Raw genomic sequence first — 22,671 nt, 5'->3', positions numbered from 1 at the left:
TTTTGGTCCTCCAGAAGCTCTTTATTGAGCCTCTTTTCATCTCATCTCTTTAGGTTGGATTAACTAATGTCCATGGTTCCAGATTCTAGTTATTTTTCTCCATATTCTTTTCTTCTGTTGGAATTGTCAAACGTGATTCTGGTCTTCTGTATATTCATCATGAGTCAACATTTCCTACTCCTCCATACTGAAATTTCTGATCATTGCTTCAAAGCTTTCCAGCAAATATGATAATATCATCTGCAAATCAAAGGTGACTCAGGTACTTTCCATTGATATTTCTACACATTTCTTCTATTCAGGGTTTATGAAGACCTTCCTCAGGCAGAAGGTGAAGTGTTTTGGTGAGAGAGTTCAACGTGCTCTATTCACTTGCCTTGTCAAACATAACTGTCAACTCAACTGCACTAAAATGTTTTTGAAGACAGAAAAATCTACAGTAATGTGAACTGAACCTTTGGAAATGAAAATGAAACTTTAGTAGTTAACATGAAAGTCTTGCTTCAGGAATTGAAAATGTGGGTAAAATTTAGCTGGGCTGAAAACTGGAGCATTAATGTGACATACTGAATTCTTACACTGGAAATTCAGATTTGGGGGTGACAATGGAAATTTTGCACTTCAAATTAGTGGCATGTCTATGGGAAGGGTAGTGTTGTGCTATATTTGGAGGATTTGTGCATATTGTACAAATACAACTAGGACAGAGGAATCTACAGTAGAAAAATAAGGAGGGGAAAAATCAGCAGAACAAAGAATGGTACCTATTAAAATCTGGGGCCAGTTCTCCTCACAGTTATGCATCATACATTCTGGCAAGTATCTACTCTCCCTAGTAATATTTTCTTTATATATATAATATATATATAGAGAGAGATAGTATTATGTAATATATAATAATAATAATAGATATATAAAAGGAAAATTAATGTAATCAATTATGGAGGAGCAAATTACTTAAGAACAGTGAAGTGTACACTGAACTGGGTTGAGGATGTTTCTAATGCTTGAGGGACTGTTAATCTTAATGCAGAAGAAGCTGATCCATTCTAGACAAGAATAATAATATATTGTACTAATATGAATACTGAATCCTATCCAGGTGTTTCTCCTTGTTCTTTTTGCAAGGAAATAGTGGTGACAGAGCAATAAAGTGATTAAAGGAAACCACTAACATGACCATACCATTATCCTGTAGGTTCACTGCAGCATTGATTCTTCAGTTAATAATACACCAAAGACACAGACAGGCTTTTTTTCCCTTAAAAGTGCTGTTTCATTTCTTCTTTTTAACTGAAATTCCAGCTAGTATTCAGGAAATACCCTAATGCACCACTTCTCTTTTCTCTTCCGTCAACTAACTGGATTTGCACAAACCATACTATATATTATTTATGGTCAGATACTTTATGGTCTTCTCTTCTCCCTAGTAAGCTGCTTGTGTTCTGGTAACTGGAATGTGAGAGTTGGTGCTGCTTTGTAGAGGTGATAAAACTGATAGAAATCCAGTCACTACTGGTAGGTAACTACGCTGGCAAGTCAATATTTCTGCACTTTACCATAGTGATGAAAAGCAATCTAATCAATTCTTGCTCTATATTGCATGTATAACTTAATCACAGTTTATCTGTTATCAAATTGGATGCATTGTTTTCCATACTGTGGCTTACTAATACTGCTGCTAACTCATTCAGCAATTTTACCGTTTTACACTGAATTCTTTGTTTGCTGTGACAACTTGTGACATTCCTTTATTGTCACACCAGATATAACAACTAAAAAGTAAAATAGAAGTCAGACCAAAGGCATAAGTATCCACAGACCTATTAACAGTGTGTTTCTTTTTTCATGACGATTTAATTTTAAACGTTTGTTTTACCTCATAACAGTTAAATTATACTACTCTAGGAAGAGCCTGTGCATGATTTCATAATGTAGTTTCTTTTTTTTTTTTTAAAGCTGGATCTGTCTTCTTTTTTCTTTAATTATATTTAGAAACAAGCCCTTTTCACTGAGGTAAATAACTGGAAATTATTTTCTGTGCAATTCTATATTTATAGCTTGTACATGGTTTTTTCCCATCAGGACTACTGTATTTGAAGATGTAGTAAGTTGCCTTATACTGTTCTGTATGCCTTAGAATTAATATGCCTAATAATAAGTTATGCATAATAATACTTAATTCCTTATTGACATAAAATTACTCTTAAAATTAAATGGGAGTTTCATCTGCTTAAAGGCAGTGGGATTGGTATTTTTATTTCCTTTTTGGCTGATTGAAATATTCTTATATAAGTAGATATAATGACTGAAAGCTGATGAATTGTAAATTGACAATCAAGAAAACTACCTTTGAGATTGATAGGGAAATGTCCATATGCTAATAATAGCACCCAGTCCTGCAGTTCCTTACTGTTGTGGAGTTGTGCTTTCTCACACCATTGTCCTCTGTATAGAGTATATTCACGTAAGTAAAGGTACATCATGCCTAGCTCTGGACATCAATGATTTGAAGTAAAATCACAAAACCAAATGCTATTTTGAGGTCAGTTTGCCTTTTAAATCTGTTTTATGATGCTTGTGGAACTCAATAAGCTAAAAAAAGGTAGTTCTGTTTTCAAATGGTTTTTTGCATTGGAGACGGAACTGAAAGTTTGATGTGTTGCACATTAGGAAGATTCTAAAAGATATATTTTTTTTCTTAGCTAATTGAATGGCCACTAAACTGGACATGTAATCAATTAAGATTTGTGAAAATATATGTTGTATGTCAAAATAATTCGCTTAGTTTACTATGAAGAGTACCGATTTATACTATTCTAGTGGGATTTCTAGTAAAAGTGGAATATAGCAAAAATGAGTTTTGTGGTGTTTACAGTTCTACCACCAAAATTTTTCTTCCTACATTTTGAGCTCCTGGTCACTTAAATGCACTTAAATACACGATATTCAGATTGTCATAAGTATGAATGCTACCTTTTTTCAGGTTCTGACCAGAAAAGTACAACTTTAGGACAGATGCACACACAATGAATGAACTCTTATGAAGCAGCAGGTTATGTAAGTTTAACTTGCAACTTCTGCTCCCACAATGGGTACTTTTATTAGTGTTGAAGATCTTTATTTGACTGTAGGCATTAACAAGTAATAAGACAAACCAATTTTAGAAATGGTCAAATTAAGGGTTACTTAGCTCCTTCACTCGAATGCTACTTTTCATGTATCCGCAGTATAAATATGATGCTCTAGAATTGTAATGCCAAGAAAAAATCAACACAATTTTGTGTAACACGCAATGAATAATGTTAATAACACACAAAGAAGAATATAAGGACCCAATTTATTTCTATACTATGAAACAATGATACTTAATAGTAAATAAATGTGTTGCATGAGCTAATGAGAAAAGTTGAGTGATCAAGAGAATAATTTTATTCCAGTAACATTTAGAACTTCAGTAAGGTATCAGAAATATGCTGGAGAGAATAGAGTCCACATCTTTGTCATTCATAGCCATAAAACACTGGGAATAGAAACTGTTTGGCAACTGTTACATTTGCCTGTTGACTGCTCATAATTATTATATGCTATTTTCTTTTTCTGCTCCATCCCAGTACCTGTGGTTGTCCACTAGTATTTTGATGGAAATATCACTTAACTATATTAGCTATTCCAGTTTGCTCCTGTACTGTGAAGATGAACTTCATGGACCAGATCCTGAGCTGATGTAAACTGTTGTAGCTCTACTCATGTCATGGGTACACTGCCAATTAACACCAGATCAGGATCTGGCTGCAAAATGCTTACTTTGCCCATAATCCTTTACAATACTTTCTATGGATTAGTAAAAGAAAGTAGAATCCAAGAATGCAACATGCTGAAGGCAGGCTAAAAACATTTTGTATTGTATTGGTTTGGATATTTATGTAAGGAAAGATCAATTTTGAGATGTATCACCAACAAACCTTACTGCTGCTGTTAAGGATTCTTGATCAAACAGCCAATTTCCTTGCTAAGGAACAGTTTACTCAGCACTATCATTTGACAGTGTTGAAAATTGGTGATGGTGGTGGTTGTTTTATATTTTGTTCTACTAACAACCATATACATAATGACAGTGAATGCCTCCCTTGTGGTAGGTGCATTATAAACATGCAGGACAGCCTATATCTGCCCCAAAACAACTTCCATTTCAAAAGGACAAGTTCTCACATTCCCATGTGACCATCATGTTTGCTTGGGAGTCTTCCATTACTTTTGAAGTCTTTTTTGTTTACAGAAGCTAAAAATATTCATGATCATGTTGTATATGTCATTAAAAAATGAAGCACAACATAGTCATGACCATCTATCATGTAATGGTATCAGAACTTTATTACACCTAATCTGTGTTTATAATGGTATAGTATTCAGTAATAAATATGTAGGAATTGTGTTGTTTTAAAGGTAGTGCACAAAGATATAATTTAGTTTCTTCTCTTTCTTGGTTCAGGAAGACAGTACACACAGAGGTCAATAATAAATGATACCACCATCTGGTGGTGAAATTGCAAACCAATTCTTTAGCAAGCTAAACATTCAACTATGTTACATATGTTTTCACAAACAGGTTCCAGAGTTTTGTGGAATTCCATATGAATTCTCGTATGTGAAAAATTTTGCTTTACACCACTAGATGAGATTCTTCATCCGACTTCACTAAGGATAATTCCATATTTATACCAGAGTAAATGAGATTAGAGTCAAACCTATTATGCCCTGCTTTTCTCCTGTAGTCTCTTCGTGGCAGACAGAAATACAGATAGTTTCTTACAACTAAAGTTGTTCTCGCTGATAACTTGGAATGAGAAGGCAATCTTGGCTACTGATATTAAGAGAAAAGAAGGAAAGGATGTAAGGAAACACAAACTTGAACACAGTAAGATCCAGAGTAATATTTCTGCCACTGCTTTTCTTGAACACCATGAGGAAATTCATCTCTTATCAACATCTTGGATTTGGCCTGCTGAAAGTGACTGAATAGAACAGCAGACAATATTATCTCCCTTGCATCTCAAACAATAGACTCATTGCTCTTTGAGTTACCCCAAAGAAAGATATGACCAAAGTAAGAACTGATGCTTCTTTTCACTGCTTACCCATGGTCCCTTGAGCTAACATCTTGGTTTGTTTTGGGGTTTTTTGTTTTGTTTTTTGCAGCTCCCAAAGTTTAAGAGATTCGGGTGAACAAGCCTGAGTATCTGTCACATGAAAAACGATGAAGAATTCAGTATTGTGTCTTTTTTTTTTTAATGTTGAACAGGGGATTTTATTAGACTAAGGAAAACACTGTTCTGCAAAAGCAACTTTCTCTCTCTGCTCCACTGCATAGTGTTTTTTTCTTTTAACTTTTTTTCCAGACCCCCTCCCCACTGACTTCCTGATATTAATTTAAAGAACCAGTACACACATTCTCATAATTCTCTCTGAAGCTTCTCCCACAACCTAATTTCTGTTTCACTCATAATGTCCAAATGTGTAAGTTTCCATAATGCAATTCTTTCTTGCATGATTTGATCAGGTGTCGATTAGTTGCTCATCTTGTTTTAACAAAGATAAGTAAGAATGCAAAAGCCACCCTTTCACATTTCCCATGTTGTCTACAAAGTTCTCTGAATTCTAGCTTTTACAACAGACATTTTTTGTTGTGATTTTTTTGTTATAATATTCTAGATCTGTGAATAAAACACTTCCCTTACTTCTGGTATTTTATGTTGCAGATTTGCAATTGCTGCAGCAGTCAAATAAGGATATTTTTTAATACAGCTATTTTGTTTTTATTGTGAAAACCTAGCAAAATAAAGTAGTTACAGGTAAACCTAGCAAAATAAAGTAGTTACAGGTCTCAGTTGAATTAACTTAATTAAAACCAGATAATAGTTTTTTTTTCATGTTCAAAAAATACCTAATATGAGTAGTAAAATCTTAAGGTTTCATGAAGGGTTTGCTACCTATACTTCAGTTGGTGGCACCTTGACACTATTGGGACAATTCATGGAAATGAATGATATTAAGTGAGTAATGGTATCAAAATCTGGCTTTTCCTTTCTGCAGACAGCTGTGTCTGGTTTCTCTCCACTCAACACTTGTAAGGAACACAGTTGTCAGTCCCTTTAATAATATCAGCAATAAGGTGCCTTACAAGCCACTGTTCATTGTGATTAAGGACTTCTAAATTTGTTCCATAATTTAACTGTGGTACCTTGGTGTGCTTGTATCACCCTATTAGTTGTACCATATTGTCTTGCTCCTTTTTTATTTTTGAGCTCCAATCTTTAATGTAAATCAAAGATAAGCTTTGTAAAAATGACTCCAGTAGCCTGCATTTTTTTTAAACTTTACATTTGTGGGACCCATTCTATGATCACATGGCTTACTTTAAGCCCTGTGCTTATAGTTTGGGTCCCACTTGCGCAGACATTTGGCAGTGCTGGGAGCTGTGCTGGGAACCCAATCTAAGTAGCTTGGGGTGGGTGCAGAGGCAGGTGGGATGGGGGTGGGCTAGTGAGTGTATGGGAAGGTTGGCAGGATTGGGGTGGGGGGCTGGTGGGTTTGTGTGGGGGAGACTGGTAGGTCCATGGGTAGGGTCAGAGACTACCCTAGCAGGGTGTGGGACCCGGGGCAAATCAGCCTGTGTGGGGCCAAGCCTGGGGCAGTAGCCCACCCCACCCCAATCCCATGTGCCCTGGATATGAAGAAGCTGGTGGTGGCGGCTGGGCGGGGGGAGGGAGGTGGTGAGCAGCTGGATGTGAAGCCAGTGGTGGGAGGGGTGGCAAGCAGCCAGATGTGAAGCACTAGGCAGGCCCTGCAGGAGGGGTCACGGCTGCTTTGCCGAAGGTGGTCACCCCAATTCGCTCCCCCCTGGGACAGCCCTGGGTAGGGTTGTCCATCTGGGGGTTGAAGGATCAGGGGGCTAAAAATAGCCTGGTCAAAGTGTGGTGGGGGGTCAGAATAGGGCATCCTTGGGTTTGGGGTAAGTAGCTGGGCTTTCTCAGCCCCAGGGCTGTACTCTGAACATGTAGAGACAATCAGTAGATCACATTAACCCATTCCCAATCCCAATTCACTTCCGTAGATGAACTAAGGTAGATCAGTCTGGATATTTTTTTTTCCTGATCTAACCTCCTCAAATATCTGTAGAGATTGACACTTAGATTGACTTAACTATAGTTAGGTTGATCTAAATGCAATTTCTGTGCATACCTTTAGACTCAATGTTTTTACATTTGTAAGTCCTTTTGACTGAAGGATTTATTTTCAAACAACAAAAAGGACTGCACAGTAACAGCAACTTACATTTTAAAATGTGATAAGCTGGCCTTAAAGCCTTAGGGCTTCTTTCCCAAAAGCCAGAATCAGATGGTTTTGGCAAAGGAGCCATAAGAGGCATGTATATCCTGATTACATGGGTTCAATTAAGGAGCTCAAAGTCTCAACAGTATGTCAGTGCAATCATGACTATATGCTTTGATGATACCCCTGTTGTTGTATAGTCCTGATCTTTTTGTGTGAACAATGATGTTAACACCAAAAAATAGAGGAAGGAAAGGAATGAGTTCAACCAAGGCTGCATGAATGTCAACAAACATAATCATGGGGGAATACTGTCATTTGTTGCCCATACATCTTAAAAATAACTTGTAAGGAAATGCCTCTAAGAGTTATACTTACGTGAATTACCAGTATGTACAGACTTTCTGTCCATGATGTAGTAGTAAAGATTAACTCCTTTCCTGAGGGCTGACATGATTGCATTGACAGGAAGTTGTCAGCCATCTTGTGTGTAGGCAATTGTAATAAAGCCCTTTTGAGAGCAAGAAGTCTCCTTGCCTTCCTGAGCTATGAGATAGTACATATGAGACAGCAGATATTCTACGTATGCATTTGTTTTCATCTCTTAGAAATCTTCCTGATGTAACACTGTCATTTGAATGGTCTTTTGTCATTAAAGTGCCCCTTCTCTACTTCATTTCAACTGCCAGTTTGCTAAACCACTTACTCCTTTAGCTCCAGCTGTGTCTGCTTGAACTTATTCCAGTTTTCTGTCAGCTAAGTTGAATTTCACAAAACTGAAAATAATTTCATTGTAAAAAAATTCTGCAGTGATTATTGCATCCTACTCTGTCCTTATCTTGCAAGATGGTTGGAGTGCAGTGAGTCCTGGTAGATGCATTCTTAGTATCTGAGTTGTTCTGCTTGGATAGTAAAGCCATTCCCACAGAAGTTTGCAGGACTGGCAACCTGTTCGTCCTCTTTATTTTCAGGTTTTATTCAGACAGACCAAAAGACATTTTTGGGTGTGTTTAGCCAGTTGGACAAACCCTGGAACTGATGTTATTTATAAAGCAGAATTTGCTTCAGAAGTTTGTTAACCAATCTGGAAAATCTTGTTAGTTTGTTTTCAATTAGATTTCTGAGAATTTTATTACTGAAAATGTACTACTTAAAAGATTTCTCCCCAAGACTCTCTTTGAGTCCAGTAGGAAGAGGACAAGGTCAAAATGTGAACATCTAGGAAATAGGTGGTTAGAAGAAAATACTGTAGCTTAAGATCCTGATTCAGGAAAGAACTTTGTGTACTTAACTCAATCCCTATTTAAGAAAGCATTGGTTTCAGTGAGACTTAATATATTTAACTGTATTTCTCCTATGATAGAAATAAACACCTGATTATCATAACCACAATCATATAACTCAATCTGATATTTCAAACTCTTGGTTCAATCCTCATCAGTGGCTTTGTATTACACAATTAATCTGTTTTTTAGTTAAAAAAGTGTTCCCTGTGTATTATAATTATTTAAACATTAAATCTTACATTTTCTTTTGTGTTTGAGATCAACACAAATACCCTATACACTTCTTATAAGAACATACATAATAAAATTAATGTAAGGATTTATTATTTTAGTTGCTACTGAGCTACAATAACAAATATATACCCAAAATCATACAGCATTTTTGTATGGGCTAACAGCCATGATAGAGATATGCATTTCCCCCTGCTCTCCCAATATATAACTACCAGCTATTTTAGGATATTGAGATACCAAAATAGAGAAGGCCATAATGATAGCTGAAGACAAGGTCTTTGTGAAAGAACTAAAAATGTTGCTTCTTTAGTCTTTTTGTCCTTGAAAGAACATTCACAACTTCTTGATGACTATGATGTCAAAAGGTTAAACTGGATGAAAAATAGTGCATTAGAGTCACATGAAATTTTTTTTTTAAACTTTAAAGCTATTATATGGCATCAACTAAACATAGTTGTGAATCGCCAGACTGGATGTCTTTTCCTTTGTAATCTCTCTTCATGCATATTAACAAACAAGGTCTCCATCTAACTAGATCAAAGTTTCAATCAATGCAATTTCACATAAAAAAATAATTACACTGTTTAACTTATATAATTAATTGACATAGTTACATATACATCTAGACACCAAACATTAAAATGAACAGCAATGTTATTTGGTGATATTTTTGATGGAATAAAAATACTCTGTTGTTAGCTTTAATTGAAATTTATTTCCAGCATGAAACAGCTTGACAAACACATGCTGTTTCTAATAAAACTTAACAAGTTTAATAAAATGATCAGGACAAATAAGCAATTTTTGTTCAGTGCTGCTAGAAGTTAGGAAAGGCTATTTCATCACAAGATATACTAATGTTTTTAAAGGAAGTTGAAGAACTAACTGAACAAATGTTATAATAGTCCATATTTCTGCTGTGTTTGTTATTTTAAAATGGAATTGCAGTATCTTTGGGTACTTAGAAAACATTTCAGTAACAAAGAAGTTCTAATTAGGAACTTACTTTCTCATACTACAATAGAAAAACCACATAAAACCTTATAATTACAACAGTTACTCTGAAGTGTTGTATTCACAACTAATGTGATCACATCTGTGTGAAGAATTTTGTATATATAAATACTGGCAGAAATTAGTTTCTGTCACAAGTGGACAACCTTAATGAAGTCCACTGGGTGTCTACTACCCAGAAGCTTAATTTCATCCTGGGTGCATCTATATGAGATGCTGGATATGCTGTAGCATCACGTGATAGGAAGTGTGACAAGATGCTACTGTGCAATCAGCATCAGTTAAAAGCTGTTCTGTGCAGTCGGTTGCCATCATTATCATGTTGATGATTTTGTAATGGACTTTTCTAGTTATAAGATTAGTTTGCTGAAAATTCAAAATTAGTTTTCCTCAAAGGAAAGGTTGTAAAATCATTTTGTCTGATTTCCTGTTCATCACACACCATTATGTTTCACCCAGCTATCCCTGTGTGCTCAACAAAAGCATAATTTGAATTTGGCTAAAGCAAATCTTTGAGACAGCTGTGAACTCTTGATTTGAATATGACAACCAGAAATGGGCCTCTTTCCCTGGTAACTTGTTTCAGTGTTGTTTATTGTTTCAAATGTTAATTTGTCGGTTTCAGCTTCTGAGTAGTGAGTGGTTCTTCCTATGCCTCTTTTCTGATGAATTAAAGAGTGCTTTCATACCCAGTATTTTCCCCAGGGAGATGCTTATGCACTATAATCATCATGTCTCAATCTTTTTCTTGCTAAGTTAAACATAATTGAGATAATTATGTTTCTCACTATAGGCATTTTCTGTAGTCCCAAAATTATTTTTGCCTCTTTTTTTCACTTTCTCCAATTTTGCATCAGCTTTCTTAAAATATGGACATCAGAAGTGTGGGAGTTTTATACACGTGCTCCGGGAGGCAATGAGGCAGTTATTTTAATTAAAGCGGTTCTGAGAGCCACTCTAATTTAAAGCTCCCGGACTGTCATATGTATCAGCATCCCTGCATTGAAAATATGGCCACAGGAACACTTTAACTAAAGCTCATTCAATGAGCTTTAGTTAAAGTGTCCCCATGGCCATTTTTCAGTGTGGGGATGCTGATTATATGTGATGTGGGAGTCTGCTGGAGCATAGTAATTGCCACTCTCCAGCTGACTTGATTAATTGAGTCTGCTTCCACATGCTGTAATTGCATGTGTATAAGTGCGTGGTGTGCTGTATTTTTCTCAGCCGTGCTGTATTCAGAAGTAAAATTAATATACCCTACTCAACTCATTATGTCCTTGTTTATGAATTCAAAGATCATAGCCCTTTTTGTTCCATCATACTAGATGCTTATGATTAATGGCTTGTCGATACTGAGTTTAACACTAAATAGCATAGGACCCAATAGGGCACTATTGATACTCCGTTTGATTTCTCATTGAAAATTGTTTTTTAGATCTGTTAGGCATTAATATGATTAATGTGTGCTTTACTGGTCTAGTGACATTTTTAAGTAAAATGTTACATGAGGCTAAGTTAGATAGGGGCATGCAGGCAGAGCACTTTAGGCAAGTTCAAGCTTTCCTCTGGATTCATGGCAAAAATGACTCTCCACTTGATCCAGCTGTAAATGGGTACCCAGTCATTCATGATGGAGTGTCAAAGGCAGCTGGATGTGATATTAACTGCATCATTCCTTTGTGTGACGTTAGCTACAGAAACCGGTGTGAATTGACCACCCCAGATGACCCTTAGGAGTAAACCTTTGAGTTAACTTAAATATCTAGGTATCTTATAGTTACATAGTTAACTTTATCAACCAAAATAGCAGTCTTATTAAAGAGTGTAATTTGATTTGTTTGTCAAGACCTATTTTCCATAACACAGTGTAGACTGGCATTTAATTATATTCTTAACCTTTCATTATTTATTAATTGAATTTAACTTCTCCATCATTTTTGCCCAAGATTGATGTCCATTCAACCAGCTAATAAGTATAAACATTGTTATTTATTGGGCTATTTGAAAACATTGCTCATGACTTGAACACATCTAGCAAATATGTGCTTTCTCTTATGCCTGTAAACACAGAAATGGTTTTTCAACTGGAAAATACCATCAGCAAACATAGAAATAAACTTATGGATTTTTTAAAAAAAGAAGTCCTAATTGTGACATTGTGCAAGATATTAAAAATGAAAGTAAAATTAGGCTGAATTTAAAGTTCCTCTGGGGAAAAATATTGCACAACTTTACCACAGATTTACAACAGCATCAAGATCTCTGCTTAAATTAGAAAGAAAAAATAAAGAGTTTTGGTTATTTATGCACAACTTCTGAAGACGGTTAAGTTTGTACTCATAACTGACTAGTACTCATAACGGTTAATGGGATAAAAATTAGAAATAAATAGGATTGGGAGCATTTTGACTGTTCAGTCTTGAATTTAGACACCTTTTCCAATGTGTAGAGTATCTGGATGCTGTATTTGGTTAGGCTTGAATCCTGAAGTTTGGATTTGGATTTACATTGGGATTTGATGCCTCCAGGATTCAGGACTCATGAATTAAGGCCTGTGGCTGGGGGTAGTAGATATGCTGGAGGGTAGGGCTAGGATTCAGTGACCTACACAAATTGGAGGATTGGGCCAAAAGAAATCTCATAAGGTTCAACAAGGACAAGTGCGAATTTCTGTACCTAGGACAGAAGAATCCCATGTACCAGTACAGGCTGGGGGCTGACTGTCTGGGAAGCAGCTCTGCAGAAAAGGACCTGTGGACAATTAGGTAGATATGAGCCAGCAGTGTGTCCTTGCTGCCAAGAAGGCTAACGACAGTAGGTGTGTTGCCAGTAGGTCAAGGGAAGTGATTCAGCACTGATATATATTCAGGACTGGGAAATCTAAAAGAATGTGAAAATGGATGGGGTATATAAATGTTCCCTGATAGAATTTATGCTTTATTCCTCAGCTCCATGCCACTCACCTGGGCCATGGGGTCAGAAGTGGTGCCAGAAGATGGAGCACCACTGTTCCAAACAGTTCTTAAGTGAGCCTCAATCTCTCCTCTCCACTTTGTATAAATAATTAAATATTCTTTGAACCAGATTGGGGAGATGGTCTCAAGTGGTCAGGGTACTTTCCTGGCATGTAGGACAGTCACCTTGGAAGTCCTTACTCCCATGAAGTCAGACATGGAACATCTGGAGACATTGAGGCAGAATGGTGCTAGAATACCCAGTAGGCCTGTGCGAATAGGGAAGTATTTGATTTGGATCCGGTCAATTTGCAGGACAGTGATTCGATTCAGAGATACGGGTCACTTTCCTGAATCGATTTGGCTGAATCAGCTTCAGAAGATTCAGCACTGATTCAGAGACATTTAGTAATTTGGATTGGCTAGGGATAGGCAGGCATGGCAGCTACCCCATGGTATGGGTGCAGTGTGGCTCCGCAGGGCACTGCATGCTGCCTGGGAGCTGGGACTGCTGCTGCTGAGCAGTGCCAGCCTCTGGCTGACACATGGAGCTGCCTCAGCTCCCAGACAGTGCACAGCGCCCTGCTGAACTGCTCTGCACCTGCACCATAGGGCAGATGCTATGTGGGTACCAAGTGGGGCAGGGCGATTCTCACTGCCTTGCACTGCACAGGAGGGCTCTACCATGCGCCGTCAGAGGCCCCTAGTTGCCGCTGCAGGGGCTGGTGAGTGCGGGGTGGCTTTCCCTTTTTTTTTTTAAGTGCCAAGGAGCTGGGCTGGGTGGGGGATGGGTCCGGGCAGGGCAGTCATGGGGGCTTCTCTCGCAGCTCCTCTGGCTGTGCCTGCTTCTGCCCTGGCAGGGGAAGCTGTGGGGGCTATGCACTGCTGCCACTTGCCCAGCCGGCGGGGAGGGGGGGTGAACAATACAGATGCGGTTTGCTCTGGGTGGGGGCAGGATATAGCCCCCACTCACAGTGCTGCTGTGCCCACATCAGTGCTGGGAGCAGGAGCTCTTCCCTGCTGCCACTTGCCAGCCGGCAGGGGGGTGTGCAGAATGTGGGTGCAGCAGCACTGGGAGCAGGGGCTATGCCCTGCTGCCCCTTGCCCCCTTCCACCTGGAATGACCTGCACCCACTTCCCGCCCCCACTCTCAGCACTGGCTAGGCAGTTGGCAGCAGGGCAGAGTCCCCACTCTCAGCACTGCTGTGCCCTCATCCTGTGCCCCCCACCACCCCTCCCTGAGTAATAAACCCCTCACCCTGACCGGGAAGCTTGTCCCAGCCCCAATCCCTCCCTCCCCCATGCCCCTTCCCTTCCTTGTCCCCCAACCCCAACAGACTTCCCAGTTGGAGGCAACTCTCATCTGCCTGTTTAGTCTATGGCCGAATCTCTGAATCAGCAAAATCTTTTCCAAAACTTTTTCCAATTCTATTTGGATGCTTCAAATCAATTTGGAGCTTTTACTTGATCTCTCGATTCAATTCAGATTGGGAGATTTCAGTCTCTGAATTGGGTTGAATCTCCTCTGAATTGAATTGGCTACTGAAGCTTTGCACAGCCCTAATATCCAGCTGATACCTAGGCTGGATTGCTTGACTGACCAGCTCTGTCTTGTGTAAGGTTCCAAATCAGGTGGATTTGCTCTGATAAAAACAATTGGATTTATCCACACAGTTATAATAGCTCAGTCAATATTGTTTGAGAACCTCACAGGAACCTAGGTATGAGCTAGAGTTCCATATAAGACCGAGGCAGTTTTGTGTTTTCCCACTGGAGGATTCTTCGGCAGCAGAAACTCAGTACCAACAAGGGAAGGCAGCAGTGGAATGGACTTTTGCAGATGTCAGTAGCACTTTAATTTTGGGTTTTTGGACTTTTATATCAATATGTCCTTATTTAGCCCCAAAATAATTAAGGTGCTTTGAAAAATTTCTTCTTCACAATTAAATCATCTACATTTCTTTTTCATAATTATTTTTTAAAAAGTGAAAAAATAATATGTTTATATACTGTAAGCCAGTGATTCTGAACAAGGGTGCTGTGACACCTTTGCATGCTATGAGATCCTTTTAAGGGTGCCATGCAATGTAATCACTTTTAGGTGTGCAAACACCTACGCATGATTCTCAGGATATAGTCGAGATTTCAAATATGAATCCATAGTGCTCAACACAATCTGACCTGTTGTCATTTTTTGAGTTCTTTGCAACAGAATTGCTATAGTCATTTTTTTCCTATAGGCAAAATATGAGTGAAAGCTAAGACTTGGCATTTTCCAAGGGGTACTTTTAATCTAACAAGGTTGAGAGCTACTGATCTAAACAGATAGACCCAAATTCGGCTAACATTTAAAAGTGAATAATTTTATGCACATGAATAATCCTACTGAATTCAATAGCCCAAATCAATTAAAGGGACTACTCATGTATGTAAGAATTCATTTTGAACTGGGTTCTAAAGCAGGAGTCGTCTTTGGGGGATAATGGCAGAACATAAGGATACTTACTTTATTGTTTAGTCCTCTAATCCCATGGACTGAGTGTTTCAGTGACAGTGCTTTAACCAGCATGTGTGAATTTCTCCAGTTGAGCATACATGATGAGGCTTTTGTTTTCAACTTGCACAGAAAGAATTGCTAATATAATAGTTAAATAAAAACTCAAAATGAAATTTTAAATTGTTGCCAAAGTTACAAATACTAAAAAGAGGGATTTCTATTAGCTACTGCAAGCCTAAAATGACCATAACATTACTGACACAAGATAATGTGAATCATCTGGTATGCCAGTGGAGAATTAACTTGTTTTCAATCATATTGTGTCTAATTCATATTTCACTTTCAAACTCATAAACTTTATTAATAATGCTTTGAATTTTCACTCCTACTTTAAGTGTTTTGTACAGGGAGGCAATTCTGTCATTTCTAATGTTTTAAGCATTTGACTTTACAACCTTCATTATCTTCTAACATAGCATTTTCTTTTATATTTTATGTATTTTAGTTAAGTTTTGGACATCTAAGTCCCCCATTGAACCTAAACAAATGTGTCAGTGGTCTACAGGTTCCTTTAACTCAATAGTTAATGGAAATGCATAGTTGGGAGCATGTTTTCCAAAACTGGCACAGGTCCCTTCAACTCAAACAGTTCTACTTTTGTTCTACAGTAGTGGCTTTTGTAACTTGCATGTTAGAGACCATGGGCAGGTCTGAAAAACTATAGCTCCGGAAATGGCTGCATCTTTTAACAGAGGAGCTTTGCATTCTTTTCCTGTGTCTGTAATTCCACAACAACATTGTCAGGATCATTATATATGCCAAGAGAAAATGGTGCAAGAAGAACACTTATAACAAGCTTGATTTCTGACTACCACTGGTCAATGCTTACTTGACTTTCATTCGTGAAAACCATGCAGGGGAATGACACAATGTAGGAAGTGGTGTTTCTTTAGGTAATCATATTCCACAGGAGTTTTAGTTTTCCCTGGCACTGATGACCCCAAAATTCACAGTAAACAAAAGAGAGCTATCACTCTCCCAGTCAAGTTCCTTGTAATAATATCTACTTAATGATGAAATTTCCTATAGTTTGACAGAAAACTTTAAAGGATGGCACATATTGATTTATCTAATGAACTATAAATTCCTTATAATGTCCATGTTTTTTTTAAATCTAGTAATACATTTGAATGTTCCATTCAAGAATGTTGAGTTAATATTGCTTTATGCAAGATTAAGAGGTCATCACCTTCATTTAAGTATGGTATGGAGGCCAGTGCAAAACTCTCTTCAGTTTGTCTCTGGATGACCCTTTCAGCCCTACTTTTCTATTATTCTATGATTCTTTTTCTATGATTCTATGTAAAGGAGTCCTTTAGGGGTTCCACTGACAGAGCTAATGGAAGTTACTATACAATACTGGTAGCATTTCTGCACTAGCCTAGATGGGGTGAAGGTCAGGATAGGTTTTGCTTTTATGTGAATTCTGTAGTAGTAGAACTTTGCACAGTTAACATGGGGAATATATGGCTACTTGTGGAATAGCAGCGTGAAGAAAAGTGATCAGCCACTGTGGACCCTTGGCCCTATGTTTAGGTGGATTTTATCTCACTTACTATGCAGCACACTACTCGGAGAGACCTCATATATCTATGTTTAAGAAGCATGGAGTGGATTTTAAGCTGAAATCCTAATTGATGAAAGCACTTTGGCACATGCCAAACTTTGAAAATGGGCTTAAGTTCCATTGGCTCTGAAGGAACTTAAATATATCCATAAGTACTTTGGAGAGGGATAGACTTAAGCATGTATTTAAGTATTTTGACCAAGTAAGGCCTAAATAAATAGCAAAATACATCCTTGCCTCAACTAACATGAATGGAGATCTTCAAAAGGAGACTGGACGCGCACCTTGCTGAAGTTATTTATCCCCAGCAGTCTTTCCTGCCCACAGCAGGGGGGACTGGACTCGATCTTACACGGTCCCTTCCAGCCCTAAACTTCTGTGAATAATTCAAGCAAGACCTAAATAATATTTCTTGTCTGAAGTCAATCCCAAATATGTTGTCTTTTCAGAAGTCATATAAGAGCTTAAAGTATCCCTAACTTAAAACTATAGAGTCCTCTAAAAAATGCACTTAGGCTGCTGATGGATATAAAAAAAACTCCCACCCCAACACTTTACCAGAAACAGCAGCATGTTAACTTGACCTAGCTCTACAGCATCTGTATAGGTCAGGTGCTTTAGTGGGGCTTTTTGGTGCTTTTATCTAATGTTGAATCAATTAGCTATTAGATAAAAGCAACAAAAAGCCCCACTAAAGTGCCTAACCTATACAGACATTGGGCGAGCTGGCTCCAAATAACACAATGCCTCTTCTGGGCATGTGCTGGGTTCAGCATGGGGGCACACTGAGATTAAAGTAAAGCGCCATTTTTTGGGGGTGGGGGGAGGGGTTGCATCTGTAAGCAGCCTCTATTTTTATATCATTATTTTTAATAAAATTGTACTTAACTTGAAAACTTATATCAGTATAATTAATAGTGTGTTTGTGTGTGTGTGTGTGTGTGTGTTCATTATAGATTTAAATCTTTTTCTATGCCTAGAAATTAGTTTATGTAACTGTAATTAAAATAATTCTAAATGGACCAGTTTAACACTATTAAAATAATATAAGTAGTGCAATATTGTAGCAAAATGTAGCTAATTTAAGTCCAATACATTTTTATATGGGTTATTTATCTCTGCTTGTACATGTTAGGGAAATTAAAAATCAGTTTAAGTGGAATGAAGAAAATAGAGGAAATAATGGCTGGAAACCAAGCTTTACCATTACTGACCAAAATGAAACATGCTTATACAAAGGCTGTTTCAGGAAAATTTATTACAAGAAATTTGTGTCTAGTCATACCATAGCCTGGAAAGAAAGCCACAGGGCTGAGATGACAGTATAGTTTGTGTATGTAGTGGTTAAATTATAGGAATGTGACATTGATCTGAAATGGGAGTCTTTTGAAGTAGTAACTGTCAATCTGTGCAATCAAAGGATGGCCCAAGTCTTACCCAATTAGGTCTTTTGGCATGACCACTTTATAAATTAAGTCCTGCTGTCTTAAAAAAATGTCATTCTTCAAGCAGAGACTCTAAAGGACTGCACAGTTTCGGAATAGTGAGCACCCATTCACTGCCTTGCCTTTTCTTTTTGCAAAAATGCCTCATTTACCAGACTGCTCTTACTATAAGGTGAGCCAATCATATATGTTATCAGATTCAATGAATATCTTTTGCTGTTTAGTTACTCTACTCTACGTTTTGGTTTATACATTTGTTTGCTGTGGTAGACACAAAACAATATGTATGGCGTGATGTTTAGTTTAGCATACATTTGTTACCATTTTATGGAAGGATAGTCAATACTTTTAATTATAGACCAGTCATCAGTTTGAAAAAGAAAAGATATGTGATATAATTGCAATGTAGTCTCAAGATTATGCATAGTGATTGAATTTTTCCAAATAGTTGTTTAAACAAATCATATAGCTATTTTGGAGGAAAATGTAAAGTAGTTAATTGTCTAAAGGGAATGAAGTCTTAAAAAAATTAGAGATTTATAATAACAGTTATAAATGTCTGGCATAAATGTCAGGTCTTCAGCTGTTCTTCAGCTGCCTTTATAGATAACAAATCATACTGATAAATACAGACTTCAACAGGTTTTTTTTTTCTTTTTCTCCATAGGTACAAACACACTTGGAAAATCAATCTAGATATCACGTACAGCAGAGCCAGAGACATCAAGTGAAACAGTACCTGATGCTTGATACCAAACTTTCCAGCCAGACACTCTCACTGTCCCATTCGCATACAGCCCAGCCTGCAGGAGTTGCGCCTGTACTAAGAAATGGACACATGCCTCCTGTCAGTGACATTGGTGATCCAGAAAGTCCAGTTTCCAAGTTATTGCCTCTTGGAGAAGAACATGAGAATGTGGTATGGCATGTTGATCTAAGATATAGACAAGGCCGAAGGAAAGCGGGGGAAATAGTGATTGCTTCTTTGAGGGGGGAAAATGTTATTTGGCACAACTTGTATTACTTGTGAGTAAAAACTGAATGTAGATGCCAGTTTTTGTGCAAGCGCTTCAATGTTTCCTTGTCTAGGGTCTTATTTTGTACATTCATTCACCAGAGTGCTCTTGTCTTAAAAAGACAGTTCCATGGCAATCAATAAGCATGTCAGTGTACACAAGTTTTTGCAGGAACAGACCCTTAAAGTACTACAATATTCAGAGCATGTGTATACAAAAAACACCTGAAAAATATAGAAGTTGAAAGTAAAATATTGTCATGAATGTTCTGCATATTTGCTTTGAGGGGCAAACTCTTTTCCAAAGTTATTTCTCTCTAAAAATATCAGTCCAAATATATAATAAAATTAAATACCAAAGCAGTCTAAGGTGTAAATGTAACAACCGTTCATTAATTTTTCAGCTCACTGGCATATTTGCATCTGAGCCAGTTCTACAGTTGGTATAGATTGATGTAGATCGCCACTTGGCTGAGGATCTGGCCTGTATATGTTGTAGACAAGATGTAGATTGTTGATCTTTAGTCTGTTTGGTCTTTCAATAGATTTCAAGAGCTGTTGCATACTAGCAAAAAGGAAAATTCATATTCTGTTATAAAGTGAGATTCTTTGTCATCTGAAGGACTTTAAGTGGAATAAAATAGTTCTTATGAACAGAGAGGTATCGCAGGGTAAAAAATGTATATGACTTGAATAGTCATTCAGCAAATATGTGAAGAGGCTGGGGAAATTTAAATCCAATACCTTTGCTTGTAACCAGCTTGTGGGTCTAGTGTATTTTTCCTCCTCCACAGATGTTATTGACAACTGGCACACAGCAATTGAACAGAGCTACCAGAAGTGCACAACTATTTTTTGATTGTCTTGGCAGTAGCAGCATGAAGTCCTATTCCATATAGCAGGAATCCAGGCACCCAATGCAGCTGCTCCACCCATTTCTCCTTTAAAAACTTCTCAGGGGTATAGAGGCCCATATGCAAGCCTTCATCAGTTGAGCACATCTAACGTACAGACAACAGCATTAGAAGTGTTTTGACTTGGCTGCTTTGTAGAGACAACCAGAGTTTGTGAACCAATCAAAACTGTCTAAAACTTAAACCAAACCCAAACTGAAACTAAGCTGAACCTCTACCGACATTTGAAAAAGGGATTCTTCCCCCCTCAATTTCACATGCTTTTTCAGTGCTCTGATTAAAAAAGAGAGTGATGAGAATGTTGGATTAGTATCTATTGTGTATAAAGATGTGTCCTTTTTATGTTTCAAAACTCATCATGTAAATTGGCCTCCTGAATTTTGGCCATGGTGTGAAACACTGTGGCATGAGTGACTCAGACTCTTGAATAACCACAGAGTCTTTGCAGCCTTCCTGGAACAGCAGACAAATGTGTTACGGATATGACACTTGAGTAGGGGTTGGGGATGCTGGTTATTAGTTGCCCACAGCCTCCTGACATCTGATCTTGGTGTGGCTCAAAAAAGGACTGGGTTGAGGACTGCTGGTACTCAGGGAGGGGGAAAGTAACAATGAACCACAAACACTTTTGTTTTACTCAGAGGAAGTAAGAAATATGAATGCACAGCTCAGCTAGAAGAGTTTGTTTGCAGTAAAAGAGTGTGATCTTTGCTTTTCATAGTTGTATTGTTATGATACTGGTCAGGATTATATTCTCTTTTGTTTCCTAATCCAAAAATATGGCTCATTTGTAATGATTAGTTTTACATTATCGTTTATTAGATGGAGGAGGTTATTGATGACATAATCAATATGGAATCACGTTTTAATGATGAAGGGATAGGTTGCTCTGAAGCTCCCCTACTAATGCAAAGAACTGTAAGTATTTTTTTTTTTACTTTGGTCCTACTGCTACTAATATAGAATCACAGTGGAAAGATTGAGGGGGAAATAAACTGTATTATCAATGGGTCAGATTTTCTTTCCATTTTCTTGAGTTACTTTTTTTTGTGCCTGGATATGCCAGATGAGCTGAGGGGGATGACATCTATACTCCCTATATGTGGCCAGCCATAGGATCCAGGGTTCCAGCCCAATCCCTCTATTTTTTACCAGGGGATGGAATAATAGCTTCAGTTTGTCAATTCAGAGGTTTGAAGAATCATAAGAACAATGAAAACCTTTTTGATGCCAAGTTAAAGACCTGTTGTAGCACATAAGTTCAGAGCTGCCTTGAGCATGTGTAATTTTTTTCCCTGTGTTATTCTGAATGAAGTGGTGAAGTAAGCTTTGTTGCAGATGGCCTTGTGCTGACCTTTTGTATCTGGATAAACAGAACTAATATTGAATACATTCAAAGTGCTGAGATGAAAATGCAGCCTTTTGTATGAAACACACCACTAGGATAATAATAGCTTAGGAAAATGCATTATTCTATTAGTGATACAATAATATGTTAATAATATTAAAACACTGTTATCGTGTGCTGTTTCCCAAAGTGTGAAGCATAGTCTATGGCGGGAGCGGGCAATTATTTTGGGTGGATGGACGTTTATTCAGTTTTGGCAAGCTGTCGAGGGCTGCATGGGTAGCCCCACCCCTTGACAGGTGTCCCACCCCATCTTGGGGCCAATGGCTCCAAATAATTATGGGTAACCATCTTGGGGCCAATGCCTCAGGGCCAGCACTGGTGTAGCCCAGAGTGGGGTGCAGGCTGGCAGGGGTCTGTGGAGCTGTGCTGGGCTGCACCAGCAGGGAGAGGGGGGAGCTGGCCCAGCTCCATAGAGCCCCTGCCAGCTGGGACCCTGTATTCCTGCCACCCTGATCTGGGCCCCACCAGTGCTAGCCCTGGGACACTGGTGTGGGCCCCATGCACTCGCCCACTCCCAGTGCCCTCCAGCCCCATGGTTCAGGCAGGGGGCAGTGTGCAGCCTCAATCCCCTGTTCCCTGGCAGGGAATGAGCTGGTGCTGAGCATGGGTAAGAGTGTCCCCTCCTACTCCCCATGGCCAGCGCTCCCTGATGCAGCCACTCGCAGCCCATGCAGGGCTGTCCTGAGCAGGCACAGGCAGCCCCATGTGGGCTGCGAGTGGCTGTAGTATGGGGCCCTGGCCATAGGGTAGAGGAGGGGCCAATTTTCCCATGCTTAGCAACAGCTTGTAACCTGCCCCCTGCTGCCAGCCTGGGCCTCATGATGGCTCTGGATTCGCCCATTGGGGCTGCACATAGATTTCATAGATTTCATAGACATTAGGGCTGGAAGGGACCTCGGGAGATCATCGAGTCCAGCCCCCTGCCCAAAGGGCAGGAAG

The 22,671-nt window shown here is 38.5% G+C and overlaps 1 protein-coding gene across 1 annotated transcript in view; it reads left to right on the top strand.

The window, feature by feature from the left end:
* Window positions 1–1,421: 1,421 nt before the first annotated feature.
* The window catches only part of TFEC (transcription factor EC), an 88,198-nt gene continuing 66,948 nt past the window's right edge, over window positions 1,422–22,671 (top strand). The window contains exons 1-3 of the mRNA XM_019543408.1: window positions 1,422–1,518; window positions 19,060–19,311; window positions 21,144–21,239. Coding sequence (XP_019398953.1) covers window positions 19,135–19,311; window positions 21,144–21,239 — 273 coding nt within the window. The 5' untranslated portion in view covers window positions 1,422–1,518; window positions 19,060–19,134. The remainder of the gene's footprint in view (window positions 1,519–19,059; window positions 19,312–21,143; window positions 21,240–22,671) is intronic.

This window comes from Crocodylus porosus, unplaced genomic scaffold, assembly GCF_001723895.1.
Source record: "Crocodylus porosus isolate Cpor-Errol unplaced genomic scaffold, CroPor_comp1, whole genome shotgun sequence".
In the NCBI taxonomy this organism is placed as follows: Eukaryota; Metazoa; Chordata; order Crocodylia; family Crocodylidae; genus Crocodylus; species Crocodylus porosus.
This window is presented reverse-complemented; position numbering and strand designations above follow the sequence as displayed.